The sequence below is a fragment of the Taudactylus pleione genome, unplaced genomic scaffold (assembly GCF_031769625.1).
Source record: "Taudactylus pleione unplaced genomic scaffold, aTauple2 ptg000225l, whole genome shotgun sequence".
Classification (NCBI taxonomy): Eukaryota; Metazoa; Chordata; class Amphibia; order Anura; family Myobatrachidae; genus Taudactylus; species Taudactylus pleione.
Genome location: NW_028284627.1, coordinates 9,648,837 through 9,671,128, shown reverse-complemented (window position 1 = coordinate 9,671,128; position 22,292 = coordinate 9,648,837). Strand labels below are relative to the sequence as shown.

At 42.6% G+C, this 22,292-nt stretch overlaps 2 protein-coding genes across 4 annotated transcripts in view; one reads left to right on the top strand and one right to left on the bottom strand.

The window, feature by feature from the left end:
- LOC148517249 (uncharacterized) overlaps window positions 1-22,292 on the bottom strand; it is a 270,769-nt gene that overhangs the window by 8,876 nt on the left and 239,601 nt on the right. For both annotated transcript variants that reach the window (XM_088478932.1, XM_088478933.1), the window contains exons 2-3: window positions 3,997-4,082; window positions 1,159-1,191 (exon numbers count right to left, since the gene is read on the bottom strand). In XM_088478932.1, the coding sequence (XP_088335058.1) occupies window positions 1,159-1,191; window positions 3,997-4,082 (119 nt within the window). The remainder of the gene's footprint in view (window positions 1-1,158; window positions 1,192-3,996; window positions 4,083-22,292) is intronic.
- Window positions 1-22,292, top strand: part of POLR3B (RNA polymerase III subunit B) — a 166,449-nt gene that overhangs the window by 95,954 nt on the left and 48,203 nt on the right. For both annotated transcript variants that reach the window (XM_088478926.1, XM_088478925.1), the window contains exon 20: window positions 13,448-13,657. In XM_088478926.1, coding sequence (XP_088335052.1) covers window positions 13,448-13,657 — 210 coding nt within the window. The remainder of the gene's footprint in view (window positions 1-13,447; window positions 13,658-22,292) is intronic.

The window sequence follows — 22,292 nt, the reverse complement described above, 5'->3', positions numbered from 1 at the left end:
ATTGTGGCCACATAGTTATGGATATGGGCAGGGGGAGGTTTGAAGCTGGAGACAATTGTATCAAACTGTCAGCATTGTACAGAGATATTTCTTTTTTAGTCTAAAAAATCCTTATTCTATGAGATTTAAACAGGACTGATAAATATATAAACTTGGACACATACAGGGTGAATTATTATTATGTCTGATAATCATCCTGTCCATTTTTGTTAGATTATCATCAAGCATTTCTGCTACTTTTGGCATCACCCTGTGATATGGGGCCAATTAACCAATGTCACCTGGGCTGTTGTAGCATGTCTGGAGACACCATCTTTATACATAAATAGTGCATTACTGGTGGTGGTGTAAGGCCCCTCAGATAACAGTTATAAGCTTATAAGATAGATAGATAGGAATTGTAAGATAGTCATCGTAATGTTGGATTATTTAATCTGAAAATTCATCATTGCTCCGGTGAGGGGACAGCTGCTCCAAAAAGCAGTTGTCCCCGTGCCTACGTATCCGTGACCGCGGGTCACGCATGCGCAAAGCCGCCTGGGAGGTAGTGAGGAGGCGGCGGAGGGATCCCTCTTCGCATCTCCGGAACTCATACCCATAGGAAGGAGCGGGGATCCGAGAACATGTGCCGTCTGAAGAAGGCACTTGTTCTCGGAAGCAAACTCCGAAAACGTTCAGTTTTCGGAGTTTGCTGAATATCATAGGGTCATATCGGACCCCTGATAATGATTAGCCCACATGGTTACCGGGCCATTTAATCGTATGATGAATAGGCCCCTAAGGGAGTTGAAGATGAAACGATTGTTAATGGATTTCTGTTTATGAATGAGATTGTTACAAAGATATAAAGGGGGAAGTTACAAAGCTGTTGCCACTCCAGACAGGCCCTTGGAGTTAGAAATCTGGTTGAAGTTCATCTCAATTCACCGTTTTGGCTAAAACTATTCACCAATTCAAACCAGCAAATTGGATTAAAGAGACTTACTGGGGTTTATGTATGTGTGACCTGTATACATTTATACCACAGATAGCTGCTGCAGACTGCAATGTTTAGCACTGTGGTGGAAGCCACAAGATACCTATGTCTATCCTACACCTAGTATGAATGAATGTGAAGCATGCTGAGCACATGTCCTCCTCTCTATATACAGTACTCACCGCAGGTGGCAATGCAGTCTTCAGCTGGATTCTCTAATAGAAGGAGAAGGATATGGTTACAAGGCAAAAAGTGAACTTATTGCTGTATAGAAGTCATTTTTCTATGCTTGGTCGAGCTCTACGAAAACCCCACACTGGTGTGTTATAAGGGCATTATACTAAGTGGGCTGTATATTTTCCCCTATAACCCATAACATTGAACTGACTGGGTGCCCTCTTCAGCCCCAAGAACAAGAGGCACAATGACTAAACTTTCTTCTTACAAACATAGTGTGACAACAGGGTAGACATTCTGCCCCTTATCATGGGTAGAATTGGGCAGACATAAGTGGTGGAGCATTCCATGCAGAAGGAAGGGTAGCTTCTATCCTTCCTTCTATACAAAATGGCTGAACATTCCCTGGAAGAGTGATTGAACCTTGGCCACTGTGTTCAATGGTATATCCCATACTGCTAAAAAAAAAAAATGTAATATGTACATCTAAAAAAAAAGGGAAAACCCAATGTCACTCACCAGCCAATAGTTTACAGGTGAGACAGTCACCTTGTGTGCATAAGCAGACAATGGGAATGGCTGGGAATACTTTATATATTTGTTTATTTTTGTCCTTTCATTTGGGTGCATTCGAAATGCATATTCAGACATATAAAATTATATCTATTGAAAAAAAGGCTGAGTCCTGGGAAAACTGCAATCAAAGCGAGTCCCTACTTTTCACTTAAGGGTCCTTTTTGACCCCTCCCCCAACTCATTTGCATAAAAGTCCAAGTACATTTCTGAAACCTATGATACATAGCAAAAGCATAAAATGGTGATAGGTGCACTTTAATAATGTCATTTATTTGACTGAGTAGTATGGCCAGACTATTTTGCAACTTATAGGGGTATTCAATATGGAGCGAAAACTCAGTTTTTGCGATGTTTTCGCACCGATGACGTCATTTTCGCAGGTTTTGGTTTTACACCGTATTCAGTTTCAAAGACTTTTTGCAGGTTCGAAAAGTCTTTGAAAAAAAAAACGGGGATAACTTTTCACCACTGAATAGGTGGCGAAAAAAAGTGCAGAATTGGGGTTTAGGGCTGCAGGCTTAAAAAAAATAGCCTGCACCCCTGGGATTGACATTTTAAAAATAACTGTGTCAAAAAAAGTTTTTTAAAAAAATAGGGACACCCCAAAAAATGTATTTAAAAACTGGGGTGGAAAAAAAAAAAAAAGGGAAAAAAGTGTTTAACAATAGGGAAATAGGTTCAGGGCTACTCTGTATATATACGGCAGGTGTATTCTAGAATAGGCTATTAGCGGCAGGTGCATAGTTGCAGAATTTTTTAAAACTTACTCTAGGGACATAAAAATATTCTAGTACCCATTTTCATGTACCCCAAATTTGATGGGACCACTTAAAAAAACGAAAAAAATAACCTAAGTGCTCTTCTGCAACACTTCTTCAATGTCGGGAAAAAATTAGCTTCTGTGGCTATTTAAATCCCCGACTTTCATTTGCAGGCTGAAACGGGGATACCCATAGTGATCCCCCATGTTTTTACAGTTTTAGGGGGGTCCTACAATTGATTCCAGATACATTTTATTTTTTTTTTCGCAGAGCCACTTCGCAGGTTCCCGTTTTCGTTGGTTTTATATTGAATACGGGGATAAAGCGGGCTCGCGCCTGAAAATCTCCGATGTGGAGCGAAAAGTCCAGCACGGACTTTTCGCTCCCTTATTGAATACCCCTATTAGTGCTACAAACACTTTAATGTACCTAAACAGTAAATATATTTTTAATGTACTTGATATAATCCGTTTCACGTTTTAATTTAATCCGATATCTTCAGTTCAAAAGTGGTTACGTATTCTGTTGAAGAGACTAGAAGAAAGGTACAGTAACCAAACTGCAAATACATTTCTGCTATTGTGCTGTTACCACATTAACATCAGTACATAGCCAGTGGTACAAATAAAAATGTTTTTACAAGTATACAAAAATGGGCATGGCTATGCACCAGGGAGAGTGTGGCCACATGGCACAGTGGCCGTGTCCTTGACACGCCCCCGTTTCTCACCGCTCTGGGGGCAGGGAGCATGGCGTGATATAGTCAGTGTTACACTCCCGACAGCCCTTGCTGCAGCCAAGTCCTGTCGAGCACTATGACTTGCTCGGCAGTGCAGTGTGGAGATGAGCGGTAAGGTGGTCAGGCGGTACAGTGTACCTGCCTCTAATTTCTTAATGGTACGACATACCGCCCTACTTTTCACCAGTGTACAAGCACGCTCTCTAATTGCATACATTCGTTTTCCACTAGCAAGATTGCTAAGGAAGATCAGCTCATCACAACCTGACAAATGGCCGCAGCATACTAATAGTATTGTGTCCTTGAAAATGTCCCTGATACTCAATACTGACCAAGGTTGATGACTCTTATGCTGGGTACACACTTCATTCTATCGACGAATGATAGATCGCAAGTGCATTGCAGGGTGGGGGGGCTACACTCAATATGTCTGTGAACTACACCATTCAGACATATCAGGTTGTCCCTGCAGCACAGAGGCGATACTGATATATTTTGCTGATATATTGGTACATTTAGGCAGTGTGTACGGATGAACCACTGACAACTCAACTAGGCAGGCAAATTTAAATACCCGTACAGTTGTGATGTCAGGCCAGACACATCGAGCGGCCGGTTGGTACGTGTTCATAGCTTACAAATGGGCCACTCAGACGGCTGATTGGTCTGCTTGCCAATTCGTCATTATAGTGTGTGCCCAGCCTTTAAACCCTGCAAATATACATACAAGTTAATGGGTATGAATTTTATAAGTGCTTTTAACTTACGTGATAGTTGGATCTTTGACTGCTTGAGCAAAGCTTCCTAGATTCCCTCTTGTATTCTCCATCTGTGAATATGCTGCCAATGGAAACTAAACATGTGGATTAGTAAAAGGGTTCAACAGGAGGTGCAGTGTGAGCTGGTCACATATATCAATTTAGGACAATCAATATGCAGTAGAGGTGCACTCGTTACACTCAGATCAATCCAATCATTATAATCGATTGCCTCATACGGACTTTAATTCAGACCTGACAGATCACACAAACATTTCGGATCTGAGTCAGAGGTGGACGCAGTGTTAATGTTGGAGGCTATCACACATTGTTTTCAGTGTGCGCATGTGTCCCATCCTCACTGCATTGGTCCTTATGGTTACCGCCTAAAGCCGCAGTACGAATTTGGATGCAGAGAGGCAATTTCAGTGGATGTTCCTGGGAGGTAATGGTTGTGGGCTAGCTAGACGCAGATGGGCCGCAGGCATGTCACGGTCAGTGCAACTGCGACAAAAGCCGACGTTGCTGATTTTGGCAGGCCATGTTCAGACGGATATTCTGCTTAATCAATACAGAAAAGATAGGTGCAAGATTATAAGACTTCAATCACACAAACACAACAGAAAGACTTTGGCCCCCCTCATGTGGTCGTGGTAGGATCCCCAGTATGTGGTCAGCATAAGCTCTGTACTGATGCTCTCCCACAACCAGCTCAGTAATGTGAGACCTCACCCACAGACTCTGCCTATCTTGTATGTAATGTGCACCTTTCTGCAGTGTCAGGAGAGCCCAAAGTAGCCCAATTACCCACAGCGTGACCTCCCTGGAGAAAAGTTAGTGCTGACCTTACTCATACTACAACACCCCTTAGATCCCACATACATACATACATACAGTGCCTTGCAAAAGTATTCACCCCCTTTGCATTTTTCATGTTATGTTGCTTCACAACCTGGAATTTCAATGGATTGTTTGAAGGTGTGCATCATTTCATTCACAGAACATGCCTACAACTGTGAAGTTTTTTTTTTTTTTTTTAAATTGTGAATCAAACAACATTTAGGACAACATAACAGAAAACTTCAGCGTGCATAACTATTCATCCCCCTAACGTCAGTACTTTGTCGAGCCACCTCTTGTGGCAATTACAGCTGCAAGTCGCTTTGGATAAGTCTCTATGAGCTTGCCACATCTTGCCCCTGGGATTTTTGCCCATTCCTCAAGGCAAAACTGCTCCAGCTCCTTCATGTTGGATGGTTTCCGCTTGTGAACAGCAATCTTCAAGTCTGACCACAGATTCTCAATTGGATTGAGATCTGGGCTTTGACTCGGCCATTCCAACACATTTAAATGTTTCCCCTTAAACCACTCGAGTGTTGCTTAGCAGTATGCTTCGGGTCATTGTCCTGCTGGAAGGTGAACCTCCGTCCCAGTCTCAAGTCACAGGCAGACTGACACAGGTTTTGCTCAAGAATGTCCCTGTATTTAGCATCATCCATCTTTCCCTTGACTCGAATCAGTTTCCCAGTCTCAGCTGCTGAAAAACATCCCCACAGTATGATGCTGCCACCACCATGTTTCACTGTGGGGATGGTATTCTTGGGGTGATGGGATGTGTTGGGTTTACGCCAGACATAGTGTTTTCCTTGGTGGACGAAGTCTCATCTTGGCGGACGAAGCCGAACCCTATATATATAGGGTTCGGCACTCCAAATCTCAGTATATTGCAGCACACTGGGTGCCCTCCACAGAGGATCAGATACGTGGCAGATAGAATGGCGGCACTCACGGTTTTGAAAAGAAAAGATAGCAGCCCAGTGGGCAATTTAACGTTTCTGTAATTTAACCTTCGTCAGGAAGGTTTAATTACCAAAACGTTGAGTTGCAAACTGGGCTGCTATCCTTTCTATCCAAAACCGTGAGTGCCGCCATTCTATCTGCTACATATACAGACATTCCTCACTTAGTGACCTACCTGATTAGCGACCGTTCTGACTTACGACCGGCGCTCCGACCAGCTAACTGTGACTTGCAGTGATTAAAAGAAAAAAGACTCTGCCACAAGAGGAAGCCCTGGCTGTGGCGCGAGACACACAGGACACCTTGCAAGGACGATGGCGTGCTCTCGGAGGAGGAGGACACACACAGGCACATGTCACTCTCAGCCTGGCTCCTGCTACTTCCCAGCCACTATATGTCCTCGCTTAACGACCGATTCGTTTAATTATGAGTATCCTTAGGTATGTGTCCTCTTCGCTAATAAATTTCCTTAGATATGCGTCCCCTTAGGTAATGAGTTCCCTTAGTCCATGTAGCTTCCTAAGTAGGGGAGCTTGAGTGCAAATGAAAGGACATTGGTGAGGCCTCAACAGTGGTTTGTCACAAGGCATATGGTTAGCAGCAGACCACTGAGTTATGCCTGTTGTATGACAATTGGATGCCTGGCATCTTATTTAAATATATTTTTAAATATCTTTGTTTATTTTGCCATGGATGTGTTGTAGAATATTCACATTAATATTGCTGCAGAGTAGCCAACTGTCTATATATTACCAGGAAGAAAAAACTGTTAGGAGAAGTGGTCTCTTTGTGGACTTTGACTAGTTTGCGGTTTTAGTCTGTTTTATTGACAGTGATTATATTGACACACAACCCTATCCCTAAAATTTCCTATTGTCGACATTTTAACTGTGTCAACAATTCATGTATTGAATTTTTGACATGCTGTTTATGTTCTTGTATGAAGCGTTAAGCCGGCCATGCACAGATTGATCATCATTCAGATTCGGCCGATAAATGACCATTTCAAACAAATATCGTTCGGTGTATGTACGTTAACGATAATCGTTCAACACTGAGAATGGAAGAGAAACGGTCGAGATCATTTGATTTGCTTATTAAATATGTTCGATCATCCCATCATTCTGCCAATTTCATTGTGTGAATTGTACATAGTGACCATACCTTGTTCAGTGTATGGAGGCGCAGCTAGTAGATTGTTTTCAACTTGGGCCTGAATTCAATTAGAATCAAAAATCCGAGATCCGCAAAAAAGTATCGCAGATTTCAACTTTTTGCCAGCCGATAACTTATCTCCGTATTCAATTCCAAATACTTTTCGCGTACACGGAAAGTCAATGCAATGTAATAAGCGAAAAAGATTTCCCTCTTAATAGCAGGAGAACAGAGGTACATTTATTTTTTTATTTTGTGGTGCAAAGGTGGGGAAACCACTCAGAACCCTTGGGACAGCCCCCCAAAGGACAACTGCGTCAAAAAAGCCCTAAGAAAAAAAGTGGGGAACACCCCATAAAAGTACTTTCATTTCGGGGGCGAAAAAGTACAAAGTAGGGGTACAAGCATAAAAAGTACCGAAATAGACTTCTTTGGGGTCTGCAAGTATGGCTAAGGTGTTTTTAGGATTGCAAGTGTTTGCAATGGTATGTAGTCAGGAAGCTGGTGGTCGGTCGGTCGGTCATATCCAGACAATGGACTAATGATAGGCGTTGAAATCCAGAAGCCTATCATTATCCCTACATCGGGATCCCGACGCCCGTCATGCCGAACGTATGTAAGTCAGGCGGCGGGTGCTGACAGCCGCTGGGGGGGGAGGGTTAGGTTAGGGGCTCCTGGGGGGGACTTAGGGTTAGACACCCCCATGGGAGGGTTAGGGTCAGGCTAGGGGAAGGGGGGTTTAGGGTTAGGCACCCCCACGGGAGGGTTAGGGTCAGGCTAGGGGAAGGGGGGTTTAGGGTTAGGCACCCCCCATGGAAGGTTTAGGGTTAGGCACCCCCCTGGGAGGGTTATTTTTAGGGTGCGGGGAGTGTGGGTTAGGTTTAGGCACTTATGAGGGAAGGTTTGGGTTAGGCATTAGGGGGGGGTAGGTTAGGGTTAGGCACCCCTAAAGGAGGGTTGGGGGAGGGGGGAAGAGTTAGAAATAGTACAAATATTTACTCTGTCGGGATCTTCTAGTGGCGGTCTTCCAGCATCGGGATTTGAACCACCGTACTTAGGTCTGGTGGTAACTCATACCGATTTTTTAATTTTTTTAAAAGTTCACTTTAGCGACTTTAAAATATGCTAGCACTCATTTGTCCCAAATTTGACAGGACTGCTTTTTTTTTTTTCAAAAAAATATTGCTTAATGCCATTATTCACCAAAGACGCAATATGACGCTATTGACACAACTTTAGTACCCCAAATCGCTTTATTCGGGCACATCTGCATTGATCCCCAATGTTAGCGCATCTTTTTGGGGGGTTCAGGCTGATTTCCCCAATTCTGACAGCACTTTCCGCCTGTTTCACATTCGCTGTGTCCAGTTTTCACGTCTTTTGGAATTGAATAGGGCGAATAGCGGGATCACCCACAGCTATGCGTGCGGCCAGGAGGCCGTTCTAAAAAAAAAAAAAAAAAAAAGACCAGCCCTGATTCAGAGCGACCGGCTCTGAATCAGGGCCAGATTTCAACCACAATTGTGCATGATGACTGCACATAGAACAATGCAGTCTGGTGTTTTCCAACCATTATGTGGGTGTCACAATGCACTCTGGGCCTGATTCAGACCCGCCCGCAAGCGCTGAGCACTCGCAAGCGGGTCGATGTTGGCCCAGTGCGCATGACGGAGCCGGCTCCGTCGTGCGCATGCGCGAGACCCGGATAGCGATGGGCAAGCCGTCGCTCCAGGTCTCATACCAAAGGGGGCGTGCTGTCGATGGTGAGTGACAGCACGCCCCCTTTGGTGGGTGTGCCGGGGGCGTGGCTGCCCAGGCGGAGGCGTTCCCATGGGAACACCTACCGTCTGGGGCCGGCCCCACTGACATCACAAGTGATGTCGGTGGGAGTGCTTTCGGCTCTGATAGAGCCGAAAGCACTCCAGGGCTGGCGGCAACGAGACCCTACCACAAGGTCTTGACCATCGCAACCATCTTCCTGGCCGCTCGCTATAGCTGTGGGTGGTCACCCACAGCTATACGAGCGGCCAGGAGGCCGCTCTAAAAATTAAGGACGGCCCTGATTCAGAGCGAGCGCTCTGTCAGAGCGTCCGGCTCTGAATCAGGGCCTCTGTTTCTATTATTGTTCTCAATGGGCTCTGTGCCTCAATGGTGTGCTACTCAGTAAGATAGCCGCCAGTTAGGTTTATCTCAGTTTGTTTGCTCTATATCCTAAATAAGTTACGGATCTGAGATCTGTTTCTACATTTCATGCTCCCTCAGGCTGCCCAGATTGTCTCCTATCCGGTCCTCCCTCCTCTGTGATTATCTTCGGTCACCTCCCCTTTCCTGTCAGATTGATTACATTCACCTCTAACATTAATATAGGTACAATGTATATTTGTGAAGTAGGAGCCTAGATGAGAATGGAGCTTCCGATAGTTGTTCCTACTCCAGTGACAGCTGCTTGGGGCAGTAATTGCAGTAATAAGCTGTGCACCCTGTGGAATCTACTCTAGCACATGTATTCTGTCAATTTAAGTTAAATGATCAGAATATATAATACAGTCTCCTCTATTGACTAATAATGATTCAAATGATATATGTCAGATCCTAGGTGCTATACATAAATAAAGCATTGCCAAAGGAACTACCCCTTAATGTCAGATCCCCGAAGCATTTGGCGCGCTAAGCAGAGTCTTTCGGTGTGATCTGAGGATAGGTGTTTGTAGACATGTCTGTATGTGAGAACAATTGTATTTATGTTATCAGCCGTTTCAGAAGGTATGAGGCACATACTGTGGTGCATATTCATGGACAGGAAGTCTAGTGTGCATTGGAAAAGGTATTCCCCCATAGTGTAAGTTTTGCATTTAAGATAAGTTATTGAAACCTCTCTGTACAGTCAGGTGCATAAATATTGGGATATTGACAGAATTTTCATATTTTGGCCTCTATTCACCACCACAATGGCTTTGAAATTAAACAAGCAAAATGTGCTTTAACTGCAGACTTTCAGACTTAATTTGAGGGTAATTACTTCCAAATCAGGTGAACGGTGTAGGAATTACAACGGTTTCTATATGTTCCTACCACTTTTTAAGGGGCCAAAAGTAATGGGACAAACTAAACCATCCTAAATCTAACTTTCACTTTTTAATACTTTGTTGCAAATCCTTTGCAGGTAATTACAGCCTGAAGTCTGGAACACCTAGACATCACCAGACGCTGGGTTTCATCCCTGGTGATGCTCTGCCAGGCCTCTACTGCAAATGTCTTCAGTTCCTGCTTGTTCTTGGGGCATTTTCCCTTCAGTTTTGTCTTCATCAAGTGAAATGCATGCTCAATCGGATTCAGGTCAGGGGATTGACTTGGCCATTGCATAACATTCCACTTTTTAGCCTTAAAAAACTCTTTGGTTGCTTTTGCAGTATGCTTCGGGTCATTGTCCAGCTGCACTGTGAAGGGCCGTCCCAATGAGTTCTGAAGCATTTGACTGAATATGAGCATATAATATTGCCTGAAACACTTCAGAATTCATTCTACTGCTTTTGTCAGCAGTCACATCATCAATAAATACAGGGGAACCAGTTCCATTGGCAGCCATACATGCCCACGCCATGACACTACCACCACCATGCTTCACTGATGAGGTGGTATGTTTTGGATCATGAGCAGTTCCTTTCCTTCTCCATACTCTTCTCTTCCCATCACTGTGGTACAAGTTGATCTTTGTCTCATCTGTCCATAGGATGTAGTTCCAGAACTGTAATGGTTTTTTTAGATGTTGTTTGGCAAACTGTAATCTGGTCTTCCTGTTTTTGTGGCTCACCAATGGTTTACATCTTGTGGTGAACCCTCTATATTCACTCTTGTGAAGTCTTCTCTTGATTGTTGACTTTGACACATATACGCCTACCTCCTGGAGAGTGTCCTTGATTTGGCCAACTGTTGTGAAGGGGTTTTTCTTCACCAGGGAAATAATTCTTCTGTCATCCACCACAGTTGTTTTCCGGGTCTTTTGGTGTTGCAGAGCTCTCCGGTGCGTTCTTTCTTTTTAAGAATGTTCCAAACAGTTGATTTGGCCACACCTAATGTTTTTGCTATCTCTCTGATGGGTTTGTTTTGATTTTTCAGCCTAATGATGGCTTGCTTCACTGATGGTGACAGCTCTTTGGATCTCATATTGAGAGTCGACAGCAACTGATTCCAAATGCAAATGTCATACCTAGAATCAACTCCAGAGCTTTTACCTGCTTAATTGATAATGAAATAACGAGGGAATAGCCCACACCATGAAATAGCTTTTGAGTTGATAGTCCCATTACTTTTGGCCCCTTAAAAAGTGGGAGGCACATATAGAAACTGTTGTAATTCCTACACCGTTCACCTGATTTGGATGTAATTACCCTCAAATTAAATCTGAAAGTCTACAGTTAAAGCACATCTTGTTTGTTTCATTTCAAAGCCATTGTGGTGGTGAATAGAGACCAAAATATGAAAATTCTGTCAATGTCCCAATATTTATGCACCTGACTGTATATCTGTGAGTAATTGATACTGGTCCTTTGAGCACAATTGGGCCCCTCCCTGGCTGGATCTTGTTGGCATGAAATTATATTTAGTGGCTGATTCTATTAGGTGCAGAAGCCGCATTGAATCCTCCCCTTAGTCTCTTATTGTGGCTATGTGTACTTGCATGTGTAATATTGCTGTTTGTGGCTCAGTAGGAAAACATATTTTTTTAGTGTAGTGTTGTAATTAGGGAATTATTTTTAAAAATAAAGCATCCAAGTATTTATGTTTTCATGTGTTAAAAAGGATATTGTTACTCCTTTCCCTGGGCTCCTCCTATAGGTTACGAGCCAAAATATTTTATTTAGGTGAAGGCAGCCGCTGTAGCTCATTGTGAATGAGAACACATTTCCCAGTTCTGGCTGGACGTTTCATGAAAGCAAAATAAGAATGAACGGCTCTATTGTATAGGAGTGCCTGTATTTAGTCTTCCTGCGCTGTAAACTGCTGCGGTTGTCTCCACATATTCTCAGTGTGCTCTGCCTCCCAGGTTATGCTCAGGGACTCCTCTCCATTTTCTGTATGGTAAAGGGACAGGACATAAAGAGTGGGCTGGGGTATCGTTCAGAGTATGCTGACAAAGAATAGGCCTAACACAAAAAAAAAGAAAATGCCCATGACCGCTTGGTTTGGTTTTTCAGCATGTTTGATTGGCCAGATCTTCAAATTGTTTGAGTTTATCGGTAAATGAACGATTTTCTACTCAGTCAAATGATTTTGATGTTGCCTATGTTGGAGGACTCTGTCTGTCTGCTGCTAATGTAGGATATTCAAATAAATAATTTTAAAAAAAGGGTTAAATAATTTTTTTACAATTAATACCAAGCACCCACAGAAGCGGGAATGGCTCTAGTGCTAATGGCTGGGTACGCCTAGTAGGGGGGGCCTGTTCACTTTTTTTTTTTTTGGCAGGCCAAACCCCAGGAGAACCCCAGTAAAGGTGCCATCTGGTCTAGAGCTGATTGGAACCATGGTGGTGGTGGGGAACTCCCTCACTGCAGGTCTCTGCTTTATGGTTCCACCAGCCCAAGCTGACAAAGCTTTGCACAAGTTTCCCTAAAATCAGGGGGGACCCCACGTCAACGTTTATCCTGCTAGATAGAGGGGCAGTTTCAGGAGTCAAACCTGGGAATGGTGTACTATCTCAAATATAAATTGCAGTGTAAAAATAAAGCTACCCAGCATTTGTGGGCTGCATGCAAAAGCAGCCGGTATTTACCCTGCATGCCAAAACTTTAAATGTGTTTCCACCCCTTACATGGCAGCATGGTTTGTTCCAGGTGCAAAGTTGTTCCTCTTTTTCTTCTTTGCTCCGTACTCAGAATCAGCACCAGAATGTTGGCCATATCTGATGCCAGTGTATGGACAGACGATTATTCAATTGATGTGATATGTTGAAATGTTGGTAGTATATGGCCAGCTTTATTCTGTTTTTTTTAATTTTATTTTGAAATAGATCTGGCTGATAACGTCCCCTCTGTCTGTCCTATAGTCTTTACTGTCCACTGTGCTGTACAGTGGGCAAATAGAACACAGAGGTTGAACAAGAGAAGACTTGTTGGTTACGTTCTTTAGGTATTTGTGGACTTCAGTCATTTAAATATAAAACTGTAATGTAAAAAGTTGTACAAATTTGCTGAAGTTTTATAGTAGTAAAAAAATATTTTGTTGTAAAACATGTTGGTTAATGTAAGAAAAAAATGGGAGTGCTTTTTGCCATAGGAAATTCATTAAACATTTTGTTATTGCCTCAGTTTGCATATATTAGGTTTGAATGGACCTAAAGGTACAGTACATGATCTGTGCCCTGCAGCAAAAAACCATAGTTGTGCAGGGGAAGGGTCCTTATTAATGCCCATTACTGTTTCACTTCTAGGATATTTAGATGAATACATTTTCCTACTAGTTATGTGTGTAAATGTGTAAATCTTTCCTGTTATACTTTGGTCAGGGACGATTGGATACAATCAGAGGAATAGAATTGACACACTGATGTACTTGCTGGCGTATCCACAAAGGCCCATGGTAAAAACCAAGACCATCGAGCTCATTGACTTTGAGAAACTTCCCGCTGGACAGAATGCTACCGTGGCTGTGATGAGTTATAGCGGGTACGACATTGAAGATGCCCTGGTATTGAATAAAGCGTCATTAGACAGAGGTAAGGAAGAGTTGTCCTCACTATATTTTTCTTCTACCTTAGGGGCAGCATTGATATATGTTCTGTGACTATCAGTACAACAGTGCTGGTTACAATGTCGTTTAATAGTCATTTTGTGCAGAGGCCTTTATTATACAGTAATTCCATATTAGACACCATTTCACATAGCTATAATGGAACTGTTAAGTTTATCAATAATACCCTGACTAGGTGTATTCTAGTAGAAGGCAGTTTCCAATGTAGATGATAGTTATACATTGGACCAGCTGCAAGTATTTGCGTGAATACATGTATTACATGTATGCACGTATATGTATTTTTGTATATGTGTGTGTATATGTAATTATATGTATGTACATGTATCACATGTATGTCTATATATTTGTGTGTATATATATGTGTGTATATATATATATATGCACATGTATGTATTTGTATGTGTGTGTACATGTACTGTATGTATATGTAATTATGAGTGTGTGTCTGTGTATATCTCTCTCTCTCTCTCTCTCTCTCTCTCTCTCTCTCTCTCTCTCTCTCTCTCTCTCTCTCTCTCTCTCTCTCTCTCTCTCTCTCTCTCTCTCTCTCTCTCTCTCTCTCTCTCTCTCTCTCTCTCTCTCTCTCTCTCTCTCTATATATATATATATATATATATATATATATATATATATATTCACAAACAAGTGCAATAATTCAGTAGTTAAGTGTTGTACACTAGGAGTGTGATTAAATGATGCATAAAAGTTGGGGTTATCCAAAGAAAATCATTTGATATTCGGTTAGGCTGAGTGTTTTGTTGGGAGAAACTGGAGACCGAAATGGTTATAAGGGAGGATGTAAGGTGTTAGTCACCAACAGATTGGATGTCATAAATGGATTATATACATGGAGATTAAAGAAGAGATGTGGAAATGTAAAGCAGACAAAATGGTAGCCAGTGCAGGGAGAATGTCCGATTGCCGTGCTGATAGTAGGGTTAGTAAGTAAAATCAGCATGGCAGCCAAATTTGAAATAGATGTAAGTGAAGGTCGATTGGTTAATCAGAATTCGATATAATTACAGTAATCCAGTCAGGAAAATAGTTTTATGTATTAGTGGCATAGAGGTTTTCACATAAATATCATATTGCAAATTATGAAATATGCTTTTTGTCCTCAGTAGCACTGAGCTAAAGTCTCTCATTGCCTCATGCAGGTTTTACAGAATTACTTATATTTATATAAAGAGAAAGCAAAAACAATCCCTACTTGTAAAAGGCATATACTGTATGTAATAAATAATGTATATCCAGTAAGCAAAGGGCACAGACTGCTAAATCTCTATCATACACATAAACATGATGATGTATGACAGCTCATTTTAGTCATTACGTGACAATATTTTTTAGGGCTACAGCCTATAATGACAAAAACAAAATGAAGGAAAGTGGTACAGAAGCAAAGACGAGAGGGACAGGTATCACAATGTTAATTATATCCAAAATATAAGATACCATCACTATATATCACATATCTGAATTGCCCCCGTTACCCGAATTGGAGAGCGTTAATGTGCCGCAACGTGCTGAAATGATTGTAGATTTTGTGTATAGATCTTATGTGGGCAAATTAGGCCTCTAGCGCTGTCACCCACAGTACATGTAGGCTACCTGCATCAGGTAACAGGGTCCCCCCCTGTTTGCTGTATGGAGGAGAGGAATGTTACGGGTTGTGTGATGACCCAGCGTCTGATAATCCATCTTTCTCTGAGCATTTCAGATGTGCTTTTATGAGGTTATATTTTGGACTATATTCCTTACTTACTGTGTAAAATAGCGATCACGTTAATACTGAACGGATGGTGATTCCTGTGTTGCCTTGTATTCATTCAGGTCTTACTGTTCAGATAAAAATGTCACCATTTACTATTGGCAAAACAAATTCCATTCTTACCTTTATTTTGACTTGTGCTAATTGGGCTGAGATTTGGGGGTAAATGGTCATTAGTGAGAAATAAATGACTTGGATCAGTTTTCCTTCTATGTACACCACACAGGCCTGTCTCTCTATCCCTCTATTAGACAGGATGGCCAGCATCGGTTGCTAGGCTCCCGTAAAATTATTCCCAGACATTTTTGCTTTGACATTAATGTCTGCTTTTGCGGCTGTGTCAATACCAGGGGAACTCAATAGGAGATCTTTTATTTCTCCTTCTGTAAAATAGAATCTAAAGGAAAATTAAAACTTGTTTCATTGTGATGAATTCCCGGCCTCGTTGAATGGCTAGCTTCCTAAGCTCTGTGTCCAGCTGCCTTCGGAGAAGTGTCTCTGCTATGGTGGTGTGTGTTTTTTGTTTTTTTTTCCTTTCATGCATCAAAAGTAATATTAAACTTGTATTGCAAACTGGGGGTGCCCATTACTGAACACGTCATTAAGCAGAGGAGTGTTGAGACTGAAATAGTCTTTTTTATAATGGTCTCCAGACCCAGGACCTGGTGTGAAACAATAGCGCAGAGGCGCTTGTCCATTTAGTGATGTTAATTGGAGGTGCCATTCTTTTGTTGAGGAGTGTTGAAGCTTGGTGTTCTGTGTGTGTTGTCTCTGTATATCCAAGAGGCACATGTTGCCCATTATGTAAATTTAATCCAAGCCTCTTGAATGAAGCCTATCTTTACAACCCATACAGTGCTACGGATGGCAGAACTCTGTTGCAGAACTGGTAAGGTAGTGTGTTTATGTTTATATCTATGTCATCATCAACTTGTGGTTTATTTTCCCATAATCTTGTGTATTTGTAATTTTTCATAATTTTGTTATCTGCTGCAGAATACAAGTTCGCTTTTGGGCATGTCAATTTAAGCAGTCATGTCTCTTCCAGCAGGCAAGGTACTGCGGTTCTTGTAATAAACCAAAGGGCGACTCGCTCAGCTGTAAGTCAGAATTTACATTGGGTTGTTCAAAAGTTGACCTGCAATTTTTAGATAAAGGGGTCCATTCTATTACGGGCTACTGTAAATGTGCGCACTGGACTGCTCTTGATTCAAGTATTTTTATATGCAGCCCTAAGGGTTTGCAAACTACAATGCATGATTTAGGGATGGGATTGGCACAATTTAGGAGCAATGAAGTGGAAATAGTGTGAGACCAAGAGAGACCACGGATCCAATAGGTAAATTCTTTGTCTGGATTCTATATAATCTAACACTGCAATGGCCAACAGATAGCCGTAGGCCCCATGCAGTCATTAGCAGCCCCCAATTTGTCAGTTATTTTCCGTGCTCCATATCCTGATACCCCCAACCCTTGTTCTCTGAGCTGAATCCCCAGAGCTTATTGAATATGAGCAGGGGCAGAGGGTGAATCTTGGTGAGACATAAAATAGAGACTAATAGGGAGATGTACTAAATCCTATAAAGAGGACAAGTGGAGAAGTTGTCCATAGCAATGGCTACCATTCCATTGGTCTGCACCAGAAGGTTGGCACATTCTGAATGTTAACAGTAAAAAAGGTTGAAATGGTATTAAGTTTGACCATCATTTTGTAGACATGTATGTAGGTTGACGGTGTTAAATGGTCGACACAGTAAAACGGTCACCATTTGACATGTCGACACATTTATTCATGATTTTTAGGGTTAGGCTAAAATAACAAAAAAAATATGTTCACATTTAAGTCAAATGTGAACCTTTTGACTGTTGACCATTTAACCCTGTCGACCTACAGTTGATACATGTCTACAGAATGATGGTCGACCTAATGACCACGTCGTCCTTTTTACTGTTGGCATTCAGAACCAGTTGACCTTCTGAATGTCAACCTTTACCATACCCATAGCAACCAATCGGCTTCTAGCCATCATTTATCAAGTACTTTCTATAAAATGATAGTTGGAATCTGCTCAGTTGCTATGGGCTGCTTTTCGTCCTGTCCTCTTGATTTGACACATCTCCCTTTAAGCCTGAACTTAATCTTTGCCCAGCACTTTTGCATGATGGGACCACCTCCTCACATTGCATGGAGGTCACACAGAGTCAGCAGCACATCTGAGACCAGCAAGGCTCTGCCTCCTTCCTCCACGGAAACTAGACGTGTGTGATTGCCGCCTGCTTCATTAAAGCAAGGTAAGGAATTATTTTGCAGGGCTCCGTAATGCACCATGTGCTGCAAAGTCGTTGTTTATTTTTGGTTCCACTTAAACACATGTAGAGATTTTCTGCACGTACATTTAAAGCTGGTGGAAAATCTTATCACCCAGAAGTCACACTGGATTGTCAGTTTTCTTTAATATAGCTTTTAACAATGTATTTTGTTTACCTTGCATTAAAAGGCCTGCTGATAGATTATTACAGGTTGGAGTCTCCCTCTATAATTGAATGTATTGTTTGAACCTTTTGCTCAGAATAACAGTAATGTGCACCACCTCTCAAGGTTAAAGCACCTTGAAGTGTGTCCGGTTACCCATCATTGCTCTGACATGGACCCTGCAGCTATCCTGCTTTCCATGTGCTACTGCAGTTACCTTTGCTGAATGTGTGTTTCATTTGACACGGGTAGCAATAATGGTAATTGGGAAGTTCTGCTGCAGGGCATCTTATCCCTGGAGGAAGGTGGTGTGTTGGTGGGTCTGAGAATACTGTTGGGGTACTTGTGGAGGAAGGCGCTTGCCTGGGTACAATGCAGCTCTGTAACACAGCACATGTGCACTACATCACACGCAGTCACGCTTCTGGGGCAGCCCGTGCCACTGCCGCCACCACCCCTTTATGTGACACGTCATGATGAGGTAGAGGAAAGGCGTTACGCTGAAATTGGGTGCTCCCAGAAAGAGAAGGGAGTATGATGTACTGATGGAATAAATGCTGAGCAAATCCCCAAAATAAATTTCCTCCCCCTTCCCGAGAAAAGTCATTTGCATAATACCAAACCAGGATGAACTAAAATAAAAAATATATGTTACATCCATATAGAAGATGAGAGTAAAAAGAAAATCTCCATAAGTGATTATGGTAAGGAGGGAACATTTTCGTCAAAATATATCATAATAGTAAAATGGACCCGAATAATGCTGGGTCAAAGCAGCCCGGTCCAACTTCTCCTTGTCCGTCCCTTCCTGATATACTTACCGGCCTCTCTCCTGGTGATCTGTCAAACTTCATTGCTGGGAAGGGGCGCACGCCCCCACTCTTATTGCACATGATGGAGATGGGACAGGCCATCCTCAATTATTACTGTTGAACAAGACCATTTTCAATTTAAAAAAAAAAAAAAATTACATGAGATGTTTCAGGGGTCCCAAAATATTCTGTAGGTAAGTAGTACAAGACAAATCCAGGGGCCTCTAAAGATGGCTGCACATTTTTTTTTTTTTTTTTTTTTTAAACAAAACTAATACATACCTCATAAATCTGTTTTCTGAAAACCTAGTAAAATGAAGAGCCTCATTGAATATGTCTGCATTACCTTTGTAAACTGGCTCTATGCATATTTCTATCCTCAATTAGCGCCTCCAGGCCACTTGGAGATTGGACTCTTATTTGTGTTTGATCCTAAAACTTCTGTAAATCCAAGCTTTTGGTCATTATTTTATTTTTTTTAGCAAGATTAATATCACGTTCAAGGATCCAAGCCTGGAGTATTTCAGAAGTCACACCAATAATGATTGGAGGACAGAGAAGGATAGTTATCCAGTCAACATACAGAACAGAACATACAGAAACGTCAGCCTCTTCATTATGTTGACATTGTGCTTATCCATATAGTACATTTTAGTGCTAGATTTAGGGTTAAGCTAAAATAGTGAAAACATGCTTTGTTGACATTTATTTATTTTTATTTATTAACAGTTCCTGATATAGCGCAACCTATTCCATTGCGCTTCACAATTGCCATGTACAATGACGACATAATGAGCATGTCGACATAACCTATCACCCCTGTGGGATGTTGTGTAGTAGAGAACACGCTATAACACAGCGTGCCTAGGGGGCGTGCCTAACCCTAAGTCCCCCCCAGGGGTGCCTAACCCTAACCCTCCCTCCCCCTAGCCTAACCCTAACTCTCCCGGGGGGTGCCTAACCCTAAGTCCCCCCCGGGAGCCCTAAACCTAACCCTCCCCCCCGCGGCTGTCCGCTCGCGGCGCCCGGCATAACTACGATCGTTATGCCGGGCGCCGGTCTCCCGGCATCTGGGAAATGCGGGCGTCTACATCTAGACGCCCGGCATTTCACCCATGCCGGGATAAGACAGTCGGGAAGCCGGCTGCCGGTATTTAGGCAGTCGGCTTCCCGATTGCCTCCCATATATATAATATACGCATTACAGTTCCTTCAAGTAAATTGAACCAGTTGTGTCCATGAACAATAGGAGAAACATAATCGCTATTAACTAAAATTTCTGGAGGAGGGTTTGTGATGTATAGAAATCATCGTATATTTGTACATAAGTCGAATGAGCAAAACTGTTCTCACAATATCCTGCATTTCCTCCGTTCGTTCATTGAAAGTTTGTAGATCTTTTCCTTATAGCATTTTCTGTAATATTGATTGTATGTATGTGTTTGTGTGTGTATATATACATATTGTATACTGTAACACATCTAAACAATATAAAGCTAGAGATTCATTGCATGACAATGGTGCAGACCAGCCAACTAAATGTCCGGTTTGAATGATTGTTTAGTCTATGGTACTGATCGATGATCAACCACAGCCTGAAAGTGGCTGATGAATCCGAATCTGCCGGTTTGGTTTCCTAACCTGTCTGGTCCACCTGGTCATTGTCCAATCAATAAATGTAGATCGCCTCCATACATTGTGCGAGATTGGTACAGGATGCTGGCGCTCGGCATCCCGGCAGTCAGAATAAAGATGCCGGCATCCAGACAGGGTCAGAATACCGACAGTTGTCACTCAGTATTCTAACCCTCCCCATATCCCTAACCTAGCCCCCCCTAGTGCCTAAACCTAACCCTCCCCTTTCCAGTACTCTAAACCTAACCCTCCCCCCTTAGTGCCTAACCCTAACCTTCCCCCTAGTACCTAATCCTAACCCCGCTACTTACTTTCGAGATTCCGGCGGTCAGGATGCAGGCGCCGGGATTCTGACAGGTGTTGGGATTCCGGCGCCAGCATTCTGAGCACCGGAATCCCAGCAGTTGGGATATTGACCGCATCCCCATTGTGCAGTGTATGGAGGCACTCCCAACTATTGGGCAGCCTGCTGCTCCCCTGCCTCTCTCATCAGCAATCCTGCAGTGTATGGCCAGCTTTATGTATTGTTTAACCTACCAATTTAATTTGTTTGGAGTTTATCAGAATGTGATTATAGCCAACAAGTCTGCCCTTCTTTTATTATTGCTTTCTTTGCATAGAGTGTTCGTTTAATGCCAGTTAATCAGTGTTGCAGACTTTTTTTCTCTTTAACATATGACAAAATCAGGTTCTTTAATATGCTTTCTTTACTATTTTCCTTTAAGCCAACTCTGGCTAGAGCTGTACCTTGCCTTCAGCCTAAACCAGTGGTTCCCAAACTGGGTGCCGTGGCACTCTGGGGTGCCTCACAGCACCTGGAGGGGTGCATTCGGGTTGTTGGTCAAATACCAAATAAAATGATTTTTAGTAAGTGTGATAGGCAAAACCAGTGCTAATGACTGGCAAAAAAATATGTAGACAAAAAAAGCGCAGCCCTGCCAATCACCACATAACTGGGTGACATATAAGCACAAACTTTTGGTCCAGGTGTACCGCGGAAAAAATGCTGATACTCTAGGGTGCCGTGATTCGAAAATGTTTGGTAGCCACTTGCCTAAACTCAACGAATGTCTTGCACTGGCAGATGGTGTACGTGTTCCTGGTTTTCCTGTATTCTTTCTGCCAATGAAAGACCGAAGAGGGCATATAGAAAAGGTATGCATTACCGCGCTCTACCTGTTTTTAAGCAGCTCAATTAGATAAATAACTTAGGTAAATGCAAAAATTCTGAGTGCAATATGTAAAAAATTAATAAAATAATAAAACATAAATAAATGCGGCACCTGTAAAAAAAAATTTAAAAAAATGCGTCATTAAACAGTTGTATGTTTATAGCTTCTTTTAGGAGAATTTGATGGGTCCCTTTTCTTTAGACTGTCACTTTGCCCACAAAATGATGTTACCATTTATTCCCTACCTTACCTTTTCCTTAAACCGTCCGCTTTCTTTCTTCCAGCGTGACGGTGCCGGTTGTAGTGATAGTTGGAGAGCTAGAGCCTGACCTTGGCTATCGCTCTCTGTAGTCCCGTAATGTCTGGCCGCGATCGGGCGCTGTTAATGACGTCACTCTGGAAGAACGGCGCTATGTGACTGGTCATGTAGCCGTGTTGTCCAAAGAGTCAGGAGTAGCCACCAAGGCGTTTCGTACGCTTGTGCACTTTGACAAGCAGGGCTGCCATCAGAAATCATGGGGCCCGGGACTATCAAAATAGGTAGGGCCCCCCCCCTTTCCAGCCTATGTCCCCCTTTCCACCCCCTTGTCTTTCCAGCCTATGTCCCCCTTTCCACCCCCTTGTCTCTCCAGCCTATGTCCCCCTATCCACCCCCTTGTCTTTCCAGCCTATGTCCCCCTTTCCACCCCCTTGTCTTACCTTTTGCATGATCCTCTGCTAGCTGGTCCGGCGGG